A 21,675-nucleotide genomic window follows, 5' to 3' on the forward strand; every position below is an offset into this window, starting at 1 on the left:
AGTGCATGATGAAATAGGTGGAAAATCCGGCACTGACTCAGAGCTTTGAAAAATGCTGATATTAACTGTGGCTTTGATGAGTTTCCCATTACAGTGGATATTAAAGTGACTTAAAATGGATCAAAACTAGTAGGCCCTTAAAGTAACTCATAGTGGATAACAGTGCATACATATTAGTATAATTTATGTAAGTACCTAAATAATGAACTGATGCATGGAACCACATGAATCCTTTCAAATGCAAGCTTCCAGCTTTGGCTTAATGACACAGCACCCTGGAGTTAGGGCTTCTTGTCATCACACTTTTCAGTTTGACCCATTATTCCTGGGTCTCCTAGCACAGGTGGTGCTGAAGGCTGCAGAGCATTACCAGAGCCCTGATCCAGCTTATTTCAAACCACAGTATCAACACCAGGCCTCCAATGCAGAAAAGAGGTGCAGGAAGGAGAGCTGCGCCTGCCCTAGGTCCCGTCCCCATTTTGAAGGCGTCAGCTCCGCAGACATGGTACCTATGATGTCTCGTAAGCAAACTGACTTTAGTGGAGGTCAGGCTCCACCGCTTGCTTTCTTAGGCTTTTCATCCTGTGTTTTTAATATATCCAGGAAAGAAAAGGAAAAAAAAAAAAACAAAGAAATTAGACATAATTTTTGGTTTTCAGCATTCCTGGTCATGAATACCAGAATAAGGGTGCAGAATGTTCCACCTGAAAGTGGAAGTTACACCCTCCATTGTCACAGAACACTTGTGCACACTTAGGCATACTTAAGTGTCCTCGTTATGCTCGCGTGTCAAATACTAAACATCAAAATTCACTTCTGTAAATGCAGCTCAGTATAATCTATGCATCTGATGGAACACTGGTAGGCACCATTCTGACGGTGGAGCAGCTGTTGAGTGCTTTAAGCGGTCTCATAGTTTTAAGGGGAGAGGGGGGATGCCGAGCACTAACACGTGGCAACAGTGCTCAGACAAGAATAAATGTATTTTACTGTTATATTTGACAGCAGTGATATAGCGCCAGTGCCGCTTACCCGTGCTTTCCATAGCATGTAAAGGCTCGCCTGCAAGCTTTTTTTGACTGGCACCTTTAGCGCCTGACCAAACTCACCTCAACCAAACTGATGCTGCGTTCACGGTAAAGCTGTGACCTCTGGTGGACATCCGAAATACTACTGCTCTATTACTAGCAAACGGTACCTATATTCGGTTCTTGTTTTCGTATCTTTAACGTTTTTACTGAAAATTTGGGGGCGGGGGTGGGGGGAAGGAGATGTTGGTGTTTCCTACATGAAGAAAACCCCTAAAACAGCCCACTACTCTTATGAAAAGTCAGATGTGGAGTAACAGGGAAATAATAGTATATTCAATCACAAAGAAGGCGAGCAACCCATGAGAACGTAACAGGTAAAAACGGCAGATAGATTACACCCCTGTACAGCTGTTAATAAACATGATTTTGTCATTTTGTGAGGAAAATGATAGCAGATCTCCGACTGAAGAGCAGCAGACACAGGCATCACCTTTTGGCCTAAGTGAGGGGACACTCAAACTTTCCACACCAGAAAAGACCCGCAAGCAGCAGTAACAGCCAGCCCAGCCATGGGGCTCTTAACACTGCCCCAACCTGTCTAGTGCTTTCCTGGCTTGTGCTGCGTACCGGGACTTACCATCAAAAAGACCATTTTTACCAAGATATACCAGTCCTTTCCGTTTTGATGGAGTACACTCAATCTCAAGTCTCTCCAAACCCATCAGAGCTTCTCTTCTCCCTATTCCAGTCCTCCACCTAGCCCCATTGTCCTCACCCAGCAAGCTTCTTCCTCCATACGTGTCTTCTCTTTGGAAGTGTTGCTGAATTCACACCACTGGTTCATTTTTCCTCCTGCAGGTGCTAGTCTTAAAATAAAGCAAGAAACTAGATATGTTGATCTAATAATAGAAAAGCATCTTTATAATAAAAGATGAATGTTTCTCTCCTGTTCTAAGAAAAGAAAGGATTACTTTAGAACCATAGAATAGTTTGGGCTGGAGGGCACCTTTAATCCAGGCAACTAGTCCAACCTCCCTGCAATGAGCAGGGACATCTTCCAGTATATCACGTTGTTCAGAGCCCCATCCAACCTGACCTTGAATGTTTCCAAACATGGGGCACTTACCACCTCTGTGGGAAATTTGTTCCAGTGTCTCACCAGCCTCATCATAAAAAAAAATTATTCTTTACATCAGTCTTTATCTATCCTCTTTTAGTTTAAAACCATTACCCCTTGTCCTGTCGCTACAGGCCTAATATTGTCTTCATCTTTCTTAGAAGCTCCCTTTAAGTATTGAAAGGCCACAATAAGGTCTCCCCAGATCCTTCTCTATGCTAAGCTGAAAAACACCAACTCCCTGACCCTTTCCTCACAGGAAGGGTGTTCCATTCCTCTGACCATTTTTGTGTCCCTCCTCTGGACGCACTGCAGCAGGTCCATGTCTTTCCTGTACCGGGGACTCCAGACCTGGGCACGGTACTGCAGGTGAGATCTCACAAGAGAGGAATAGGGGAAGAATCACCTCCCTCGACCTGCTGGCCACACTTTTCTTGATGCAGCCCAGGACACAGTTGGCTTGCTGGGCTGTGAGTGCACATTGCCGGCTCATGTCCAGCTTTTCATCCACCAGTACCCACAGGTCCCTCTCTGCAGGGCTGCTCTCAATCCCTTCATCCCCCAGCCTGCACTGATACAGGGGAACCTTGCACTTGGCCATGTTGAACCTCACGAGGTTCACATGGGCCCGCCTCTTGACCCTGTCCAGGTCCCTCAGACCTTTAAAGGTTTTACAGAGATGGCTGCTTTTAGTCAACTCTTTCCTTTTATGTATGTGGGAGGTTGAAAGAGGTAATTTTGAAAATTACCTCTTTGGAGCACGTAAGAGCCCTCATAGATGAAGAGCCAAGTACAGCAGAGGCCAAAGGAAGGGGAGAAATACTGCACCAAGCAACTCCTAGTGGAGAAACTGCATATTCTGCCCTGTTTTCATTCAATAGATGGTAGACTCTACCTTGTAATGTAAATGGATAAAATTTATAAAATGGAAAAAGTTTCTCTTTTCATGCTTATCTTCAACATGACAGTACCACATCAAGTTATGCTCCTGAGAGACCCACCTCTAGTGTGCATCACACACACAAAAAAAAAAAAAAAAAGAAAAAGAGCAAAAAACCAATAAACCTGCATTTCCCATTCTATGTTTAGATTGTGGTGAGCTGCAAGTGTGGAAAGAATGTGTCTGGGACAGCTCGCGTCCCCCCACTTCCCCAGGCCTATGCCAAAATCTGCATAATTCACATAGTACTGGGAGCTGAGAAGAGCCATCCAAAGCGGCTTATGGGGGGTAGCTGACAACATGTCAGCGAACCTCCTGCTACACCCCAGCTCAGGAATCCCTCAGAAGCACTGGGAGGCATGATGATTTGGGGGTTTTGGTTGATTGTGATTTTAATTAAGGACTGCTGAAAGCCACGTTTTCTTGGCAATGCTTGCTTTCTTTCAGGACAGAATTTTATCGGGACAATTTTTTCAGGAACCTCTCCTGGGATTTCTATGTGTCCATAGGCCCAGCAACTGAAACCTCACTGTGCATTCACAGCAGCTCTGACTCGTTGCTGTACGACTGGAAAACCTAAACACATTCACAGCCCATATGCACCACGGCTGCACAACACCCAGCTCAGTAAACCCTGTTTTCAGGCCAAATTGGACAGATCGTGAATGGATGTTCAATTGAAGTCTGTGTGCCAGGAAGTCTGCAATGTCAGATTTACTATCCTTGATCATACACCTTTGTCCAGGAATGCCTGGAAACCTTACTGGGAATTATGACTTAAGACAGGCACTCAAGGCTAGAAAATTACATAAATGACACAAAAAATTATATCTGCTAATAATTCAAGCCAGAAGAACAGGAACAAACCCAAGCATCAAAAATCCCATGTTCTGGTTCTCCATCCACTCAACACTGCAGCCCTCCATCTGCTACCAACAGTAGCCTCAAGTAAGGCTGAGTGACAAATAAAACTGGGAGTTTCTTGTGATATAGCTGTTTTTCATCCCCACTCACCTTAGTTTGTTCACATGTTTTTTCCTCCATATCTGTTGATGTGCTGCACAGGGGCCCCTCTCTCCTAAGCAGAACAAAACTACTGAAAAACAGTCTTGTTTTGCCAGTACTCCAGTCCAACCAGAGGACATTAAAAACTGGATTGAATGATAAAATTGGCTTTCCCAGTGTCAATGGCTCCATACAATGATAAAGTGAATTTTTGAGCAGCTGAACGTAACTTGACCAGCATAACGTTAAAGAATCTGATTTTCATTTTGTTGCGTACTGAATTTTTTTAGGGATGCCAATGAAAGCTAAAAATCAAATGCTTAAGAAGACCACTGAACTGTGTGTTACAATGGAAGAAGAACACAGTCTTTCCTTAGCACAGATGTTGCCAGAATTATTCATTTCACTGGGTAAGAAAATGTTATTCACAAAGAAGGCAGATGTGTTGTCCTATGTCAAGTGCCTCTTGTATCTCAGCGTAAGACGGTATAATGGAACTTTTATTGCAGAGATGTGCCCGGCTAAGTGAAATCATCTGATACTTCATTAGTTCTTTGTGTCTTCTGAAAGAGGTGCAATGGAAGAAACAACTTGAGAATGAAAACTCAAATGGTCAACCCAGACCTTAAATGTGTAACTCTTGAGTTTTTCCACGTGCTTTTTCCTGCCTTTAAAATAAATAAATAAATCAATAAATCAATCAGTCTGAGACTGGCTTATATCTAAAGAGGTTAGACATGAGATCCAATGGGGACAGGGTTACTTTATCCTGACATTTTTCTTTAAAACAAACTGAAAGCTAAGAAGAACAGAAATCTTTACCAATGTTTATCAAATCATAACATTTGTATCATCCCATCTTTGTAATAGTGAAATCAGAATCAGCTTAAAGCTAGAAAATGGACACATTTTCTCTTTCCGTTTCACTCATCCAGATAAAAGAAGAGAGATATTTTCTTTAGAAATAAAGAAGTAAATTAATTAAGCTACTACATAATGGTATCTAGGAGTTCAGATTCTCTCTTTGAAGTCTTGTTAATCAAATGCTTCAGACATCATAGTGAGAAGTGAGCCACGAATGACCCCCATAAAGTGAAATGCAATTCACTATTTGATACGTAAGGTTACAAAAAGCAAGTGATGACAGCTGATAATGTGCAGAAATAGCATGTAACATGTAGATGCGGTTTAGCACTGTATAAGAGAAGGCCACTTGGAAGCTATTGATTACGAAATTACTGCAGTAGGACTATTATTCCTGGCTCTCATGATGTACTAGTGAAGAATTTTAGCCTGTCCTGGCATTCACTAAGGTAGTTTATATGCATATGCCAGCTAGCTAAGTTATTGTTGTTTCTTTGTTGCTTTTTACTTCCTAGCCTTCGCATGTTCCTACCCGTAATTCCTTGTCATTTTTCCACGTAGCCCGATACTTCAGTCGCTGGGTTTTGGTCCCAACGCGTAAATCACAGGTTTCCCTCTACACATTAGATGTTCATCGAGGGGGCAGGGACACAGATAGGTGCACATAAAAAGGGGCATGGCAAGCAGTCTTCTCTTGAAGCATGTGTTGTGATAAGTTACTATCCTGGGGCATGGTATGGCAGTGTTTTCAGAAGATGTGTGGATGCCTGAAACCTCTCTGATTCCAGTCAGTTTGTGTATGACCCTGGATACGACAGAGGGGCAGCACAGTAGCACTGGTAGATGCTCTTATTGACGATTAAACATTCAGTATCCACACCAACAGCACAAGCTACATCAGCTATGATTTATGCCTGGCCCCTGACACCTGCTCTGAGGATCACATATGCCGTTTGTGATAAACAAGCCTTAAGTGCAAAGATGCGGTGGTCCTCCATATCGGGACCCGTCTTTCTCCCCAGTCCCAGCTACCTTCCTTGAGCAGTCACCAGCATATACCAGCGTTTGGTGGGCAGTGGGGCTGCCTATTGACTACTTGTACTGGCTGAACAGAGAAGGTATCAGGTACTGACGTCTAGCATGTAGTCTGATCCAAAGACATGCCCAGGAAGAGCTTCTTGGCAGCCTTTGGAATGCAAACTGGGATGTATGAGACCATCAAGCAAAGCCTTTTCTGCCCACCTGAATAAATAGGGAAAGCAGCAACAGCTCCACCACTGGCCCTGGCTTTGCCTACACAGAACAGCTACACTTGGGGCTGGGTCCAGTTTTAAAGATATGTACTGTGCACCCTGCGCTCTCAGGAGTTATAGGAGATAGATTTGGTTGAGCTGTGGAGAAACAATACTGAAAGTCTGAAATTGCTCTAGACATACACGTAATCAACAATTCAGCTTTGGGAACATCTCTAGTGAAAGCTGAGGCACGCACATGGAGGGGCTGCAGGAGTAAGAACTTTGTCCTTCAACTGGTACCCACCCACTCCCCATCCTTACAAGCCTGTCTGTAGTCGTGTACCCGAAGCCATGCACGATGTCTTTAACTGGGATGGTTCTCTAAAGTCCCAGACAAGTTTATTGAACAGTGACTCCTCTCCTTATGACTCTGCGTTTGATAATTAATTTTAGGTCAGAGTATCTCATTTCCCAGTTTGCAGTTCTGCCTCCGTAATTTGTCTAATATCTATAAGAGAGGCCATTAGCAAGGTCTTTTGATCTTGTGTCTCCAAAATTTCTTGAGAAAAACATAAGGATGCTAAAGCGGGCTTTCATGAGTTATCCTGCACAGTGACTTCATCCTCTTACTTAGGGCTGAGGAAAGAGCAAAATCACCAGCAGATACACTCTGATCTAGTCTCTCATTTAGTTTTCTTCAGTAATCTGCTGAATAGACAAGTATTAAAAAAGAAGCAGAGATCTACCTGCTACTACAAGACAGACATGCCAGAAACCAAAAAATAGATGTTTTCATCTAGGATGGCCTTCTCATACTAGCCACTTAGAGCAGAACTGTTTAGGTATTTGCTTCCATATGCAGGAGTTTAAGATGTTGATACTAATATTCAGTCCATCCTATACTCTGCAAACAATCCGCGTGAAACGGACCTCTAGTGGTTAAACCGGGCATTTCTTCAAATCCTTACTGCCTGGTGAAGTCCTACATACAACACTTTGGGGGAAATCCTCCGTTCAGGATCCTGGCTGAATATTTCAAAATCTAAGAATGACATAAGATTTTTAGAAATATAATTCCCTTTGACTCCAGTTGGTGTGGATACAATGGGAAGAAAATATTCATATCATTTATCAGTTATTCAACTCTGTTTGTGTTCAATGTTTAGGTTACACACATTTGGATATGTGGCCCATTCAAGGCTCGTTAAGGAAGTCTGGAGACATTGGTACCAACAGTTATATGACAAGACTGAATCTGCAACAGAGATCTTCCACTACACAGTGCTGTGTAATGAGCAGTCCTCATTCACAATACCAAAGCAACTGTAAAACCTCTCGCCTGAAAAAGACAATTACACATGTGCAAAACAGTGTTAGCACACTGGCTGAGTCACTTTAAATCTCTTCAGTTCTTGGATTCATGCTAGTGAGGGGAAGTTTTCTCTTTTTTTAATTCAAGCTTTCTGACTCTCACACCTTGAGAGAAAAGCCAGAAATGAATGAAACATAAAGACTGGCATTAAAATTAAAAACAAACAAGCAAACAAACAAACAACAACAACAACAACAACAACAAAAAACACTGCTAATTTTAAAAAAAATTGTCTTTAAACCAAACTGTCACTCGGAAAGCAGATTCATGCCTGCATGCAATGAACCAATCTTAACATGCTCAAGAGAGATAGTACAATTTTTTCAGGCCTGGGTGCTCAGTAGATTTTTCCACAAATCAAGCACAACAACAGCAGCGTTTCATATTCCTTTTACACACAAAAATCAGAAGTTAGTACTTCTCCTTAACATGCCTATTAGATACTGATTGGTTAGTAATTAACATATAATTATAATACAGCTTACATAATGCTTCTAAGACTATGCATGCACAAAAGAAGGGTCTTAACCTGGGCAGGGGTCTTTTTGACCTGTGCATGTGTCTTTTAGTATTATAATGAAGGCAGTTCACTTTAAGGACACCCAAAAGTTGGTTTCATTGCCAGGTTAACTGATCGATTGATCAGTCAAGTTGTCAAATAACTCATTTTCTACACAATTCTATACATTGTCTTTATGGTCCAGGACTTCCTAGTTATTTTCTAGAGCATAGAGAACAAAGCCTATTCTTTATAAATTTCAAGGTTTATAAAATTCAAGAGCATGCCATTGTTTAAAACAAATTGGTATGTGTATTGACAAAATAAGAGGTTTTAGTGTAAAAGTAGGCCAACGTATTTCTCTTCTTTTATTGCCAAGACTTGCCTGTCTATTCTTGATCAGCAAATAATTGTGCTGTATGTACCTCGTGTGGACCTGTGAACTGAACGCTCAAAAGCAGCTGGAAAGCATTAGATGGTCCCTTAGAGTATGTCTTCTGTCTTAGTTTTTTCCAAGAGAAATCCTGTTTGCATGCTCCAACTCTGTTGTGCCATGCAAACCAAAGCAGGCTCGCGGTTGAAGATCCACAGATTCATTTCAGCCACTCAACTGATGCAAGCTAAAACACTTAGGCAGCTGTGCCCTACAGCACACATTCTTAAGCAGAGGAGTAAAGCCCAGAGTCTGGTATGTAAGGTTATGGCTACACAGCTAGATAACCTGATCGGTTGGAGAGTTTTGGCTCTGGGCTCCCAGCTGAGCATATAGGTATCTGAATGTACCTAGTAGGTATCTGATTGAGGTGTCTTGTTTCTGGAAGACAAACTTCGGGCTTTAATTACTTGTTTAGGCATTTAAATAGAAATTACTAAGCACCACGCTTCCTGCTGGTTTCAGTAGGATGTGAAAGGTAGGCTGCTCTTGCTTAGGTGCCCCAAAGCAGGGAGTAAGAAGCAAACCTTAGATTCTCTACTCTGAAAATGCTTAATTTCATGGTGTGGCGAGACAGTAAAAATTGCTTCTGATACTGAAACTCATCTTGAGTGGGTTTGTTAAGTTTTATCACTATTCTGCAATGGATTACAGCACAGGGGCCTTTCTACAGAGAGTTATAACAGCTCTTCTTGAAACAAAGGGTGGCTTTTTTCTCATCAGCTGTAGCACACAGGAAATCCTACATCAGTTGGTAAACCTCTTGTTGTATCTCTATAGCTAGTTTTGAATCAACGGTGTGCACTCATGCTAAGTTTTCAAAGTCATAATTTCAAAGTAATGTCAGCTCTACAGAGATGATTAGACACACAGAAGAAAATAATTCTGTGTTCTCTCCACAGATAAAAATCAGAAAATAAGCATGACAAAATAAATAATCATATGCCATGGCAGTGGGAAATTGGAGGAGATTTTATAGCCACCACAAATGTTATGTCCGGGATCTGATTATACTTTTAAAGGCAGCAATACTTCCAAATTAATACTTCACATACATTCCAATATTCTAAATGCTGTGTATAAGAATGTCTTACTGCAGGACAATGAAGAATAATAGGAGTATTCACTCATCCAGTGTGAAATAAGTACACACAAAGTATTAACTCAGCTTTTCCAATACTCCTCTATCATTTCACGATCAGACTTTACAAAGTGAGTAAATCATACCTGCCATGATGAAATGGATAAGGAATGACCAGGACTGAGAAGCCATTTTCATAAAAACCTGCATTAAAAATGGCTCTGGTGAGGCATATGTACTGTCTGTGCAGCTCCATCCCTCTGCCAGGCTTGTTTTCCGCCACTGTTGCTTTACAATGAATGGGGTCCAGTGGATGCATAGTCATGAGCACAGCTGTCCACCATGTGTGTCCCTACGAGGTATACAATATTCATATATCCTTCTCCACACATCTACCTTGCTCACACATGTGATGACATTTGTTTCCACTAGTAATACACTGTCTGTATGCTAGCCGTGGTTTAACCTGGGCACACACTGCTCTTCACTCCTGATGACAGGGGAACCGAGAGCTGGAGTTAGCAGATTTGTTGACACGAGCCAGGTTTCCCTTATGTGTCAGACAGTGGTGCTATGGCACGTTTCTGCCACTAGCGTTTTTGCAAAGATTGTCTCCTTGCAGAACATAGACTAATTCAGCCTCCACCTACGACTAAAACTCCACCAGTCCGCAGAACTCTAAGGCTGCAAAGAGGGCTTGTCAGCTCTCTTTCCCTGAGCATCCAGTGCTATAAATACTGTCTGAAGAGATCATCTAGCATACGCAGAGATTTTATGCAACCGTTAGTCCGTGCAGCAGTTTGCCTGCCTCTTTCTAATATACTTTTCTTTTTTATCTTCCTTTTTCTATTTCCTACTCAACAGAAAGAGAAAACACTGTTAACAACTGTATCCTCTGTGCCAGTACGCATATATATATATATATCCTGACACAACAGTAAAGCAGTTAACTCAATATAGCATATACTAGAAGTCAGGCACCTAAAGAGAAGATCACTATCTATAACCACAAGAGAGAGAAAAGTAAAGTGATGCATAGAAGTGTAACAGGAAGAAAACAGCATTAAGAGAAGGAAATAGCATATGAGGGGAAATTCCTGTCGGTCAGCATTATTAGATGGTGAAATAGATACTTAGGCAGAGGAACATAAACCCATCACTGAAAAAAAATTAAATGATACTTTCTACATCACTTCATTTGAAAAAATGCACTTAGAAGTATAGACGGCACAACTCAAATGTCTGTGACTATAATATTTAAATACACAGCTTTGTTCACCTAGTAGCACACAAGGGAAGGGCTTGATGGAAAGCGGACCTTCAGAAGCAGAGCCAGAAGCACCACTGCTCTGTGGCTCCACTCAGTGTCCTGCACTTCCTACTGTGTCTCTAGGTTGGCCCATGTCCTGGAGAGCAACCTGTATTCTTAATAACTATTTATCTCAGTCCCCTCCCCAGAGCCCCCTGACGTGGCCCGCCATGGCACAAAGCAAGTCAGCCAGCGAAGACTGCACAGCTGGGATGCAGGCACCTCTGCAGAGCTCCCAGCAGTCCTTACCTGTTGGGATTCTAGCGGGCTTTCTGCGAGAGAATGGCCGTGTGAGCAATCCTGCGTGAGAACACGACTGATAAGAGCCTCAGCCGCGCAAGAGTGCGATAAGCACGTGGCCCTGAATGAGGGGGGAGAAACTCGACGACACAAACAACCCCCGGAAGGGGCTGGGACGGAAGAGGAAGTTCCACAAGGCAGGAAGCCTGGCGAGGCGGATGGGGCACTTTTTATCCAATCGTAAGAAGGTTTAAAGCGCGGGCTAAGTTAACTGTCCAGTCTCGAGGACTTGTACTGCCTGTTCCTCACGTGTGCGGGAGAACATTGTAAAAGGGCTTTCTTAGTTGTAATAAACGGGCATTGCTTGGTCACCTTGGGCGTGTGCGTGCTCAGCTCTCCCGCACTTACCAGCCCTGCAAACCCATAGTGCCCCTCTCCTGGGCACTTCAGCTTCCTGGGAACATGAGGTGCATGGGGGTCACTGCTCGCAGACACGCGAGGTTACTGTTCCTGCCCTCCAGATCCCCCAGATACCTGACAAAACACCCTGGACAGCTGGTGAGCCAGCCAACGTCTCCCAAACAGCTGTCTCCACCACAGTCAGTAAAACCCAAGTCTACTGTCTTATCTTTACCAGCTGTATAGTCGCTCCTTCCACAGTTATATATCTGAGCACGTAAAGGTGAAGTCTACTTGTACCAGTAGATACCAGCTGATGAATTTTTTCTACATTAAGCAGCGTTGATCGTTACAGATATTTGCAGCATCCCATAACTTGCAAGTTACAGCTGCCGTTGGTTGCAGCACTGTATTAACATTTGCAAGCTAACTCTCTTTAATACTATTCCCGTTACAGTGTATCTGCATTGAGCCAGAAGGGATTTATCAGAGAATTGTACAGGTCACTGAAACATGAAATCGTGTACCTCTTATGAGGCACAGCTTACAGCTTCATAAAGCTCCTGGGGAAACAAAGGCCGGCCTCTTATCTTCTAAGGGGTAAGAGGCAACATCCTCACAAGGGTATTTTGGTGTTGCTTCATTAATGTCATTGTTTGCTGCATAATGTATTTCTTCCATAAAAGCTGGAAAGTTAAACTTCCTACTGGGTACAACTACCTATGCCTACTGCCTCAGCTAACAAATCGATTGCACTTCTCTGCTACATTTTAGTTGCATACATAGTTGTATACGTGCTTGAGAATTCCCTTCAACCTTCTCAGGCTTTTGTTTAAACCACTCAAGGCTGTAAAGTAATGCTGACACTTAAATAAAAGTTGATTTCAGGACAGTTCACTTTAACCTGTTCTTGGCTCTGAGGACTCATTAGGCCTCAAGCAAAGGCCAGATACACAGCTGGTTTCTCAGCTGTAAAACTGTTGAAAATGAAGAAACCTGCATTTGCTAAGGGAAAAATATAAAAATGCATAATAAAGCATCCAGGCTTGATATTTTCTATGTATCGAGGCAATTGCCCTAAAGGCAGTGTCTGTTATCACAGCTGCCAAAGCTGTTTATTCTCTTAGTTTATCTGTGTGACTTCTCTCAAAGTTCTAGAGCAGGCAGCAGTTGGTGAAGTCAGGTTCAGTAGAAAAACAGCCTGTGCAGAAATTCCTGTATCTTAAGTTCAAGAAGGAACACTTGCAGAGATCTGAGGCCCCTAGAGCTTTTGCTTCAGCCTAAACTCTGGTTACATTGCCATCCTACAGCCCCTCACTAAACAGCCCCAAAGGCCAAGCAGTGCTAGATACCTCCTATACAAGGGAGCATATTCCAGGAACGCTGGAGCTGAATTTGAACTTCCCTTATCAGGAGCAATGAAACAGAGAGCAATCAGCTTCCCAGAAACCACAACTGTTCAGGATACCCCATGTAGAAATGACTACTTTTCAGCAAGTGCCGCTGTCAATCACTACAGGCTAGCCTGGAGGAAATGCAATTGTGATAACTGAGTAGTTCTAGTGTCTATAGAGGAAGCGAGTAGTTCAGCTTTCTTGCTCTCTGGAGATCATTACCATGCCATTTTAATGTCAAGTCCTGGAGCACACATATAGACTGTGCACAGAAATGGGGTGATAGTTGCCCTTTCAACGTGGTAAGGACATGTCAGATGACCCATATTAACTTTCCACAACAGGATCCCTGAAAAAGGCCACACCATCTTAAAATTGTTTTGGACTTAATTTGGTGTTGTCACGCAATTAGGTTTCGTAAAATTGGCTTCTGGAGTGACAGCTTCTATTGTTATAGCATATGGCAATCAGAGAACAGCTTGTGGCAGATGCGATATTCATTCACTATTAGCTAGTTTTAGATTTAACAATGTCATGCTAATCAAAGCAAATGTTAGATGTATTTGACATCTAGGGGGTTTTGCCGCTCCCCCTTAATGTTTAAGCTCTTTCTGTCAAGTGGGAACACCGCAGCTCTGAGTAAGTCTTGCTAAGTCACATTTATGAACTAATGCTGCAATTTACTGGAGGTCTGTATTCCAAAAATCCATGTTTCTAGCAAGTATTGTGTTCCTTCGGTAGACTACAAAGACCACCTATTACAATATGTGAGCTCATTAAGCATGCGTCTCCTTAGTCTTGCAAGCTGTTGCGATAAGCAGCTGTTGCACGAGGGTGAAAAGTTGAATTATCAACTTGGACAGCACAACTCCTCATTCAGCTGGCCCAGGACAGAACATAAGAGCAATAGCGCCATTACTGTGGAGTATACCTTTGACTACAGCACATGAGCTAAACACCAGTGGCATTTCAGTGACATGCTTCCCCACCCAGTAAGCAAGACACTCCCAGAAATTAATTGTCAAAAATTTATTATGAAAGCTTCAATAGCAGCAAATACTTCAATAAAAATTATTGCATTATTAAACCAGTTCTGCAGAGTGACCCAAGAGGCCTGATGAAGTCTGTCCGCTTTAGAGTCTCTGTCTTAGTAACCAGACCCTGGTAGTCCACCAAATATTGAAAACTTTCTTTGTGTTTCACAGGAACCATCAGGTCCTAGTTACAGTTCTCTGTCCAGTTCTTCTGGAAAGTTTTGGCCCGCTTTCCCCAACTCTCGTTCTGCCTTCTGAGACAGCTCCATTTGACCAGGAAACTCACAATGCTTCTTTCAGTTCCATGGTTGCAGCCTACTGAGGCTCACTGGTGAGGTGAGCTCTTCTCTTTCTCCTCTGTAAGAGCCCACTGCATGCCAGTCTGAGTGACTTTAATCCAGTCTCTTGACCGGGCTAATCCATGGAACCAGCAGCTTGTTGCATACTTTGGTGAACCCACACCACGTTGAGAATGCAACAAAGGTTTCAGCCTCCCCAATAGACTGGGTCACCATCACTCAGGCAGGGTGATAGTTGGCACCCAGTCATTCACATTTCGGCTCTCTTCACAAAATAAGTTCAGCTTTTCCAGAGCTGGGTCCTTCCAGCCATCTTCAGTTGGGTTCTGTCAGAAAGAAAAGAGTGACACAGCATGAGCGCTGCTCACCAGCTGAGGTCATCACAATATTTACAGAAGCATTAGCTTAGGAAGCAAGGCATTTTCAGACAGTTTCTCTGCAGGAAGCAGAGATACTACCCTCGTGGACAACAGGGGAAATCCAGTGACGAGCAGCATAGCCTACTACTACTACTACTCAGCTGACTTGCTGTGTAGTGTGTGCTGAGCCCACTTTCCTTGCCCAGAAGAGGATCTGGCCACCAGTGCGATATGGGGCCACCCTGACAGTCTCTTAACCATCCCGTGCAGAGGCCGGTAGCGCAAGCACAGCCCTGGAGGACAGCACGCCGCGCACGGCTCACCTCCGGCAAGACACCCACCGTGATGAGGATGCAGTGAAGGTCCCGCGGCTCCCCAGACTCCTCGCTGGGCCCCACGATGGCAGCCAGCTTGGCCACGTCGTTCACCCGCACGATGTCAATGTCATTCTCGCAGCAAAAGGCCTGGATCAGGGTGAAGTGGATCTGCAGGGCAATGTCTCCCTCGTCTTCCTCGTCCGTGGCCAGCAAGCAGAAAGCAACGTTGTCGGGGTCTCTGCGAGAGGGAAGCGGCGCGTTGAGCCCCGCGGCCAGCCCCGAAGCCGCCGCGCCCCGCCGAGCGGCCGCGCGGCCCCCGCCCGCCGTACTTACACATTCATCAGCTTGGCGGACTCGTAGACGCCGGCGGTGAGGCAGCCGCGCCGCTGCGCCGACACCAGCAGCTGGTGGAGCGCCTTGCCGGCGCCTTGCGTCCTGCGCGCCGGGAGAGAGCGGAGAGTCAGCGCGGCGCCGAGACCCTCCCCAGCGGCCGCCCGCTATGCCCTCGGACCCGCCACGGCCCCCAGCCGGCTCGCGCCCGCCGCCGCCCGCACCCACCAGTCGTGGCCCGCAGGCACAAGGTCCTGCCCGTGGAGCTCCTCCAGAGTCATAGCAGCGGGTCCCCACAGCGCGACGGTGCCCACCGGCGGCGCCCGGCTCGCGGCTCCCGGCTCGCGGCGCCCGGCTCGCGGCTCCCGGCTCGCGGCTCCCGGCTCCCGGCTCGCGGCTCGCGGCTCCCGGCTCCCGGCTCCCGGCTCCCGGCTCCCGGCTCCCGGCTCCCGGCTCCCGGCTCCCGGCTCCCGGCTCCCGGCTCCCGCCCGCCTCGTCTCCCGGCGCGCACTGAGCCGGCGCCCGCCGCCCGCCCCTTTTATAGGCCCCGCGGCCGGCGCCTCCGCCTCCTCATTGGCCGCGGGGGAGAAAGGGCGGGCGTCATTATGCTGATCGGCGCGCGCCGGCCGGGGAGCGGCGGGCGGCTCGTGCCGGGAGGCCACATGGGGCGGAGCGGGGAGGGGCGGCACGGGCACACAGGCCCCGCCCCGGGCAGCGCCGAGCGCGGGCGGGGCTGCGGGGGCTCAGGGCAGCTGCCGGCGCTCCCCGGGCTGGCGCGTTTAGCCGCTGGGAATCTGCCCAGGGCTCGGAAACGAACACCCAAGTAGTGCAGGGGGCAAAGAGAAAAAATAAAAGAGCTTTTACCGATACGATTCCAACGAACGCAGACGCCGAGTCTCGCTCCGGGGAAGGGACAGCCCCTGCAGCCGCCCGGGCTGCCGAGCAGCTCTGTGGAGGAGGCCCTGGGGCCACAGTGGGCAGCGAGCTGGGCATGGCCGGCAGTGGCCCTGGCCGCAACGAAGGCCCACTCTCTCCTGGGCTGTAAGTCCTGCAGGCTGAGGGGCAAGGGCTGGTTCAGCCTGGGGAAGGCACTGTTCAGGGGACACCAAAGAACAGCCCCCCGAAGCCTCTGTGTCTGGCATCGAGAAGACGGGGCCAGGGTCTTCACAGCAGTGCCTAGCGGGCAAGACAAGAGACAGTGGGAATAAGTTGAACTGAGAGGCTGAGAGTCTTAAGACTGTCTCCCTAAGGACAGTCGAACTGTGGAGCAGGCTCCATCCTTGCAGGGTTGCAAGTCCCAATGGGACAAAGCCCTGAGAGACCTGCTCTGAGCTCCCTTGTGACCCTGCTGCAAGCAGGAGACATCCTGAGATCCCTTTTGGGCTGTATTGTCCTATGATACTACCTTTTTTTTTTTTTTTTTTTTCCCCAGCAAATCAGGATTTTTTTTCAGTTAAGCTTTATTAAAAGTGGATCTAATTTAGATAGTAACATGAGCTCGAATATGTCCTTTAAAATTAATTGTGTGAATTGTATGTATGATTGCTGAACTTCGATCTGAACCTGTTGGTCAGCAAACCAAGCAAGAGTAAAACAAGTTTTTCCCACCGTGAATGAGCACCGTCTAAATACTAACGGACAAATCACTTTCCAAGTCCTTTCAGTTGCTGACATCTCAGTTCAGGCTGCCAAATAGTGCTGGTCCACCGAGTAACCAAGTACGGTACACCGAGCACCACGTCATTTCATACAGGTTGTGGAGAGCCACCGTGAGGCAGACACGTCTGTTGCAAACCTGCAAACCGGACCGAGTCCAGCAGGTTGCACTGAGAGAGCTCTGTAACCTCTCACCCTCGTTGCTCCCTTGCCTCCCATCATATCGTCCTCTTTCAAATTAATTTAAACACAGCCCCTGGGAATGTCCTTTCCAGCACTTTGCTGGGAGTCCTAGATCAACCGCAGCTTGTCTGTGACTCTGCTGTACGGTATGCTCTGTCTGCTTAGTACTTTCAGCCTCTCTGAGCATCGCAGTTTCACAAGTTCTCCTCCAACTGAGCCACTTCAATGGCTTGCTGTGCTTCTTCCTCCAGTTGTTTCTAGTAAGCGTCCCAGACATCGCTACGGGTGACAGCATTGGACCCTGCAGTAACGTCTTAGTGAGCTTCCATTTTAAACTGACGACAACAGCAGGGTCTGCCAGATACATCCAGAATCTCTGAGAGCCTATCTCTGGCTCTTTCTACGGAGACCTCAGGACTGGGGAGACAACTCTTTGTTGTAATCACCAATTCTCAAACATAACAATCTTTTTCACCCTATTAACATGCAAAGGCATTCTCGGCCTGTAAACCACCAGTAACCTGACACGCTGAATTTGCTTGAGCAGGGTATAAATTCTTTGCTTTTTTTCTTTAAAAAATATGTGATGAGTTTTCAGAAAATTATCTCCTGGTCCGTATTAATGAAATGACAATTGTCTCCACTTGTTAGAATGAGCTGAGTGTATGTAGCATGTACCATTCATTCTCAAGAGGTAAAAATCCATCAATACGTCTGCTTCTTTTTTTTTTTTTTTTTCCCTCTAAATATATATGTGGGGAGGGACGCAGAAGAATAGTTTGAGTGGTAAATGGAAGCTTTAGATTTTCTCAGGAAATTGGGTTAGACCCACTAAAGGGTACGTCTCTTAGAAGTATTGAAGGACCTATGTCTGATGTACTACAGTTTCAGTGCATGATGAAATAGGTGGAAAATCCGGCACTGACTCAGAGCTTTGAAAAATGCTGATATTAACTGTGGCTTTGATGAGTTTCCCATTACAGTGGATATTAAAGTGACTTAAAATGGATCAAAACTAGTAGGCCCTTAAAGTAACTCATAGTGGATAACAGTGCATACATATTAGTATAATTTATGTAAGTACCTAAATAATGAACTGATGCATGGAACCACATGAATCCTTTCAAATGCAAGCTTCCAGCTTTGGCTTAATGACACAGCACCCTGGAGTTAGGGCTTCTTGTCATCACACTTTTCAGTTTGACCCATTATTCCTGGGTCTCCTAGCACAGGTGGTGCTGAAGGCTGCAGAGCATTACCAGAGCCCTGATCCAGCTTATTTCAAACCACAGTATCAACACCAGGCCTCCAATGCAGAAAAGAGGTGCAGGAAGGAGAGCTGCGCCTGCCCTAGGTCCCGTCCCCATTTTGAAGGCGTCAGCTCCGCAGACATGGTACCTATGATGTCTCGTAAGCAAACTGACTTTAGTGGAGGTCAGGCTCCACCGCTTGCTTTCTTAGGCTTTTCATCCTGTGTTTTTAATATATCCAGGAAAGAAAAGGAAAAAAAAAAAACCAAAGAAATTAGACATAATTTTTGGTTTTCAGCATTCCTGGTCATGAATACCAGAATAAGGGTGCAGAATGTTCCACCTGAAAGTGGAAGTTACACCCTCCATTGTCACAGAACACTTGTGCACACTTAGGCATACTTAAGTGTCCTCGTTATGCTCGCGTGTCAAATACTAAACATCAAAATTCACTTCTGTAAATGCAGCTCAGTATAATCTATGCATCTGATGGAACACTGGTAGGCACCATTCTGACGGTGGAGCAGCTGTTGAGTGCTTTAAGCGGTCTCATAGTTTTAAGGGGAGAGGGGGGATGCCGAGCACTAACACGTGGCAACAGTGCTCAGACAAGAATAAATGTATTTTACTGTTATATTTGACAGCAGTGATATAGCGCCAGTGCCGCTTACCCGTGCTTTCCATAGCATGTAAAGGCTCGCCTGCAAGCTTTTTTTGACTGGCACCTTTAGCGCCTGACCAAACTCACCTCAACCAAACTGATGCTGCGTTCACGGTAAAGCTGTGACCTCTGGTGGACATCCGAAATACTACTGCTCTATTACTAGCAAACGGTACCTATATTCGGTTCTTGTTTTCGTATCTTTAACGTTTTTACTGAAAATTTGGGGGCGGGGGTGGGGGGAAGGAGATGTTGGTGTTTCCTACATGAAGAAAACCCCTAAAACAGCCCACTACTCTTATGAAAAGTCAGATGTGGAGTAACAGGGAAATAATAGTATATTCAATCACAAAGAAGGCGAGCAACCCATGAGAACGTAACAGGTAAAAACGGCAGATAGATTACACCCCTGTACAGCTGTTAATAAACATGATTTTGTCATTTTGTGAGGAAAATGATAGCAGATCTCCGACTGAAGAGCAGCAGACACAGGCATCACCTTTTGGCCTAAGTGAGGGGACACTCAAACTTTCCACACCAGAAAAGACCCGCAAGCAGCAGTAACAGCCAGCCCAGCCATGGGGCTCTTAACACTGCCCCAACCTGTCTAGTGCTTTCCTGGCTTGTGCTGCGTACCGGGACTTACCATCAAAAAGACCATTTTTACCAAGATATACCAGTCCTTTCCGTTTTGATGGAGTACACTCAATCTCAAGTCTCTCCAAACCCATCAGAGCTTCTCTTCTCCCTATTCCAGTCCTCCACCTAGCCCCATTGTCCTCACCCAGCAAGCTTCTTCCTCCATACGTGTCTTCTCTTTGGAAGTGTTGCTGAATTCACACCACTGGTTCATTTTTCCTCCTGCAGGTGCTAGTCTTAAAATAAAGCAAGAAACTAGATATGTTGATCTAATAACAGAAAAGCATCTTTATAATAAAAGATGAATGTTTCTCTCCTGTTCTAAGAAAAGAAAGGATTACTTTAGAACCATAGAATAGTTTGGGCTGGAGGGCACCTTTAATCCAGGCAACTAGTCCAACCTCCCTGCAATGAGCAGGGACATCTTCCAGTATATCACGTTGTTCAGAGCCCCATCCAACCTGACCTTGAATGTTTCCAAACATGGGGCACTTACCACCTCTGTGGGAAATTTGTTCCAGTGTCTCACCAGCCTCATCATAAAAAAAAATTATTCTTTACATCAGTCTTTATCTATCCTCTTTTAGTTTAAAACCATTACCCCTTGTCCTGTCGCTACAGGCCTAATATTGTCTTCATCTTTCTTAGAAGCTCCCTTTAAGTATTGAAAGGCCACAATAAGGTCTCCCCAGATCCTTCTCTATGCTAAGCTGAAAAACACCAACTCCCTGACCCTTTCCTCACAGGAAGGGTGTTCCATTCCTCTGACCATTTTTGTGTCCCTCCTCTGGACGCACTGCAGCAGGTCCATGTCTTTCCTGTACCGGGGACTCCAGACCTGGGCACGGTACTGCAGGTGAGATCTCACAAGAGAGGAATAGGGGAAGAATCACCTCCCTCGACCTGCTGGCCACACTTTTCTTGATGCAGCCCAGGACACAGTTGGCTTGCTGGGCTGTGAGTGCACATTGCCGGCTCATGTCCAGCTTTTCATCCACCAGTACCGACAGGTCCCTCTCTGCAGGGCTGCTCTCAATCCCTTCATCCCCCAGCCTGCACTGATACAGGGGAACCTTGCACTTGGCCATGTTGAACCTCACGAGGTTCACATGGGCCCGCCTCTTGACCCTGTCCAGGTCCCTCAGACCTTTAAAGGTTTTACAGAGATGGCTGCTTTTAGTCAACTCTTTCCTTTTATGTATGTGGGAGGTTGAAAGAGGTAATTTTGAAAATTACCTCTTTGGAGCATGTAAGAGCCCTCATAGATGAAGAGCCAAGTACAGCAGAGGCCAAAGGAAGGGGAGAAATACTGCACCAAGCAACTCCTAGTGGAGAAACTGCATATTCTGCCCTGTTTTCATTCAATAGATGGTAGACTCTACCTTGTAATGTAAATGGATATTGCTGTCCATGACACCTTGTAATCTGGCATCAGCTAAAAGCATCAGTCAGCCAATGCAACTGAGTGTTTGGGATCAGGACACAACTGACTATCCTTGAAACTGGTTGTTTGAAAAGGCTCCTGTATCCTCTTCTCACCTGAAAACACAGTGCTTATCTCCTCAGCAGGTTTGCTTTCACTGACACACTTACATGGAAATATTCAGCAAGTTCAAGCACTTCTTCCTCTTCACAAATGATTTATTTACACAGTTGCTTAGATTCCAATAATGCATTTATCTAGTCATGTGATGCCTCAATTAAAGATAGTCACATACAATGCATTCAACATAGCATTGCATATTTGTGTTTCATATTTTAAACAAGACATACATCTTCTTCCTCCCTCTGTCCAACAAGACTAATCGAGTTATGACGAGAAAAGTTTCTCTTTTCATGCTTATCTTCAACATGACAGTACCACATCAAGTTATGCTCCTCAGAGACCCACCTCTAGTGTGCATCACACAAAAAAAAAAAAAATAAAGAGCAAAAAACCAATAAACCTGCATCGCCCATTCTATGTTTAGATTGTGGTGAGCTGCAAGTGTGGAAAGAATGTGTCTGGGACAGCTCACGTCCCCCCAC

At 45.3% G+C, this 21,675-nt stretch overlaps 1 protein-coding gene across 2 annotated transcripts; it reads right to left on the reverse strand.

The window, feature by feature from the left end:
• Nucleotides 1–13,939: 13,939 nt before the first annotated feature.
• On the reverse strand, nt 13,940–15,683 carry LOC141973353 (growth arrest and DNA damage-inducible protein GADD45 gamma-like). Of its 2 annotated transcripts, none has more exons than XM_074931837.1 (4): nt 15,506–15,683; nt 15,262–15,373; nt 14,953–15,166; nt 13,940–14,578 (listed from the first exon to the last, which is right to left on the reverse strand). In XM_074931837.1, the coding sequence occupies exons 1-4, from the start codon at nt 15,537–15,539 to the stop codon at nt 14,468–14,470; spliced, it is 471 nt and encodes a 156-aa protein (XP_074787938.1). In that variant the 5' UTR covers nt 15,540–15,683; the 3' UTR covers nt 13,940–14,467. The 2 variants fall into 2 exon arrangements, with proteins under 2 accessions (XP_074787938.1, XP_074787937.1); XM_074931836.1 differs by having other exon boundaries at nt 15,262–15,363; nt 15,487–15,683.
• Nucleotides 15,684–21,675: the final 5,992 nt, after the last annotated feature.

The sequence above is a fragment of the Athene noctua genome, chromosome Z (assembly GCF_965140245.1).
Source record: "Athene noctua chromosome Z, bAthNoc1.hap1.1, whole genome shotgun sequence".
In the NCBI taxonomy this organism is placed as follows: Eukaryota; Metazoa; Chordata; class Aves; order Strigiformes; family Strigidae; genus Athene; species Athene noctua.

Bases quoted from the DNA above. Each gene is read 5' to 3' on its own strand.
- LOC141973353 (XM_074931836.1), bottom strand. From the start codon at position 15,539: ATGACTCTGGAGGAGCTCCACGGGCAGGACCTTGTGCCTGCGGGCCAC. The intron at 15,364-15,486 runs GTGGGTGCGGGC...CCCGGCGCGCAG, and splicing joins GTGCCTGCGGGCCACGACTG to GACGCAAGGCGCCGGCAAGG. The intron at 15,167-15,261 runs GTAAGTACGGCG...TCCCTCTCGCAG, and splicing joins TCCGCCAAGCTGATGAATGT to AGACCCCGACAACGTTGCTT.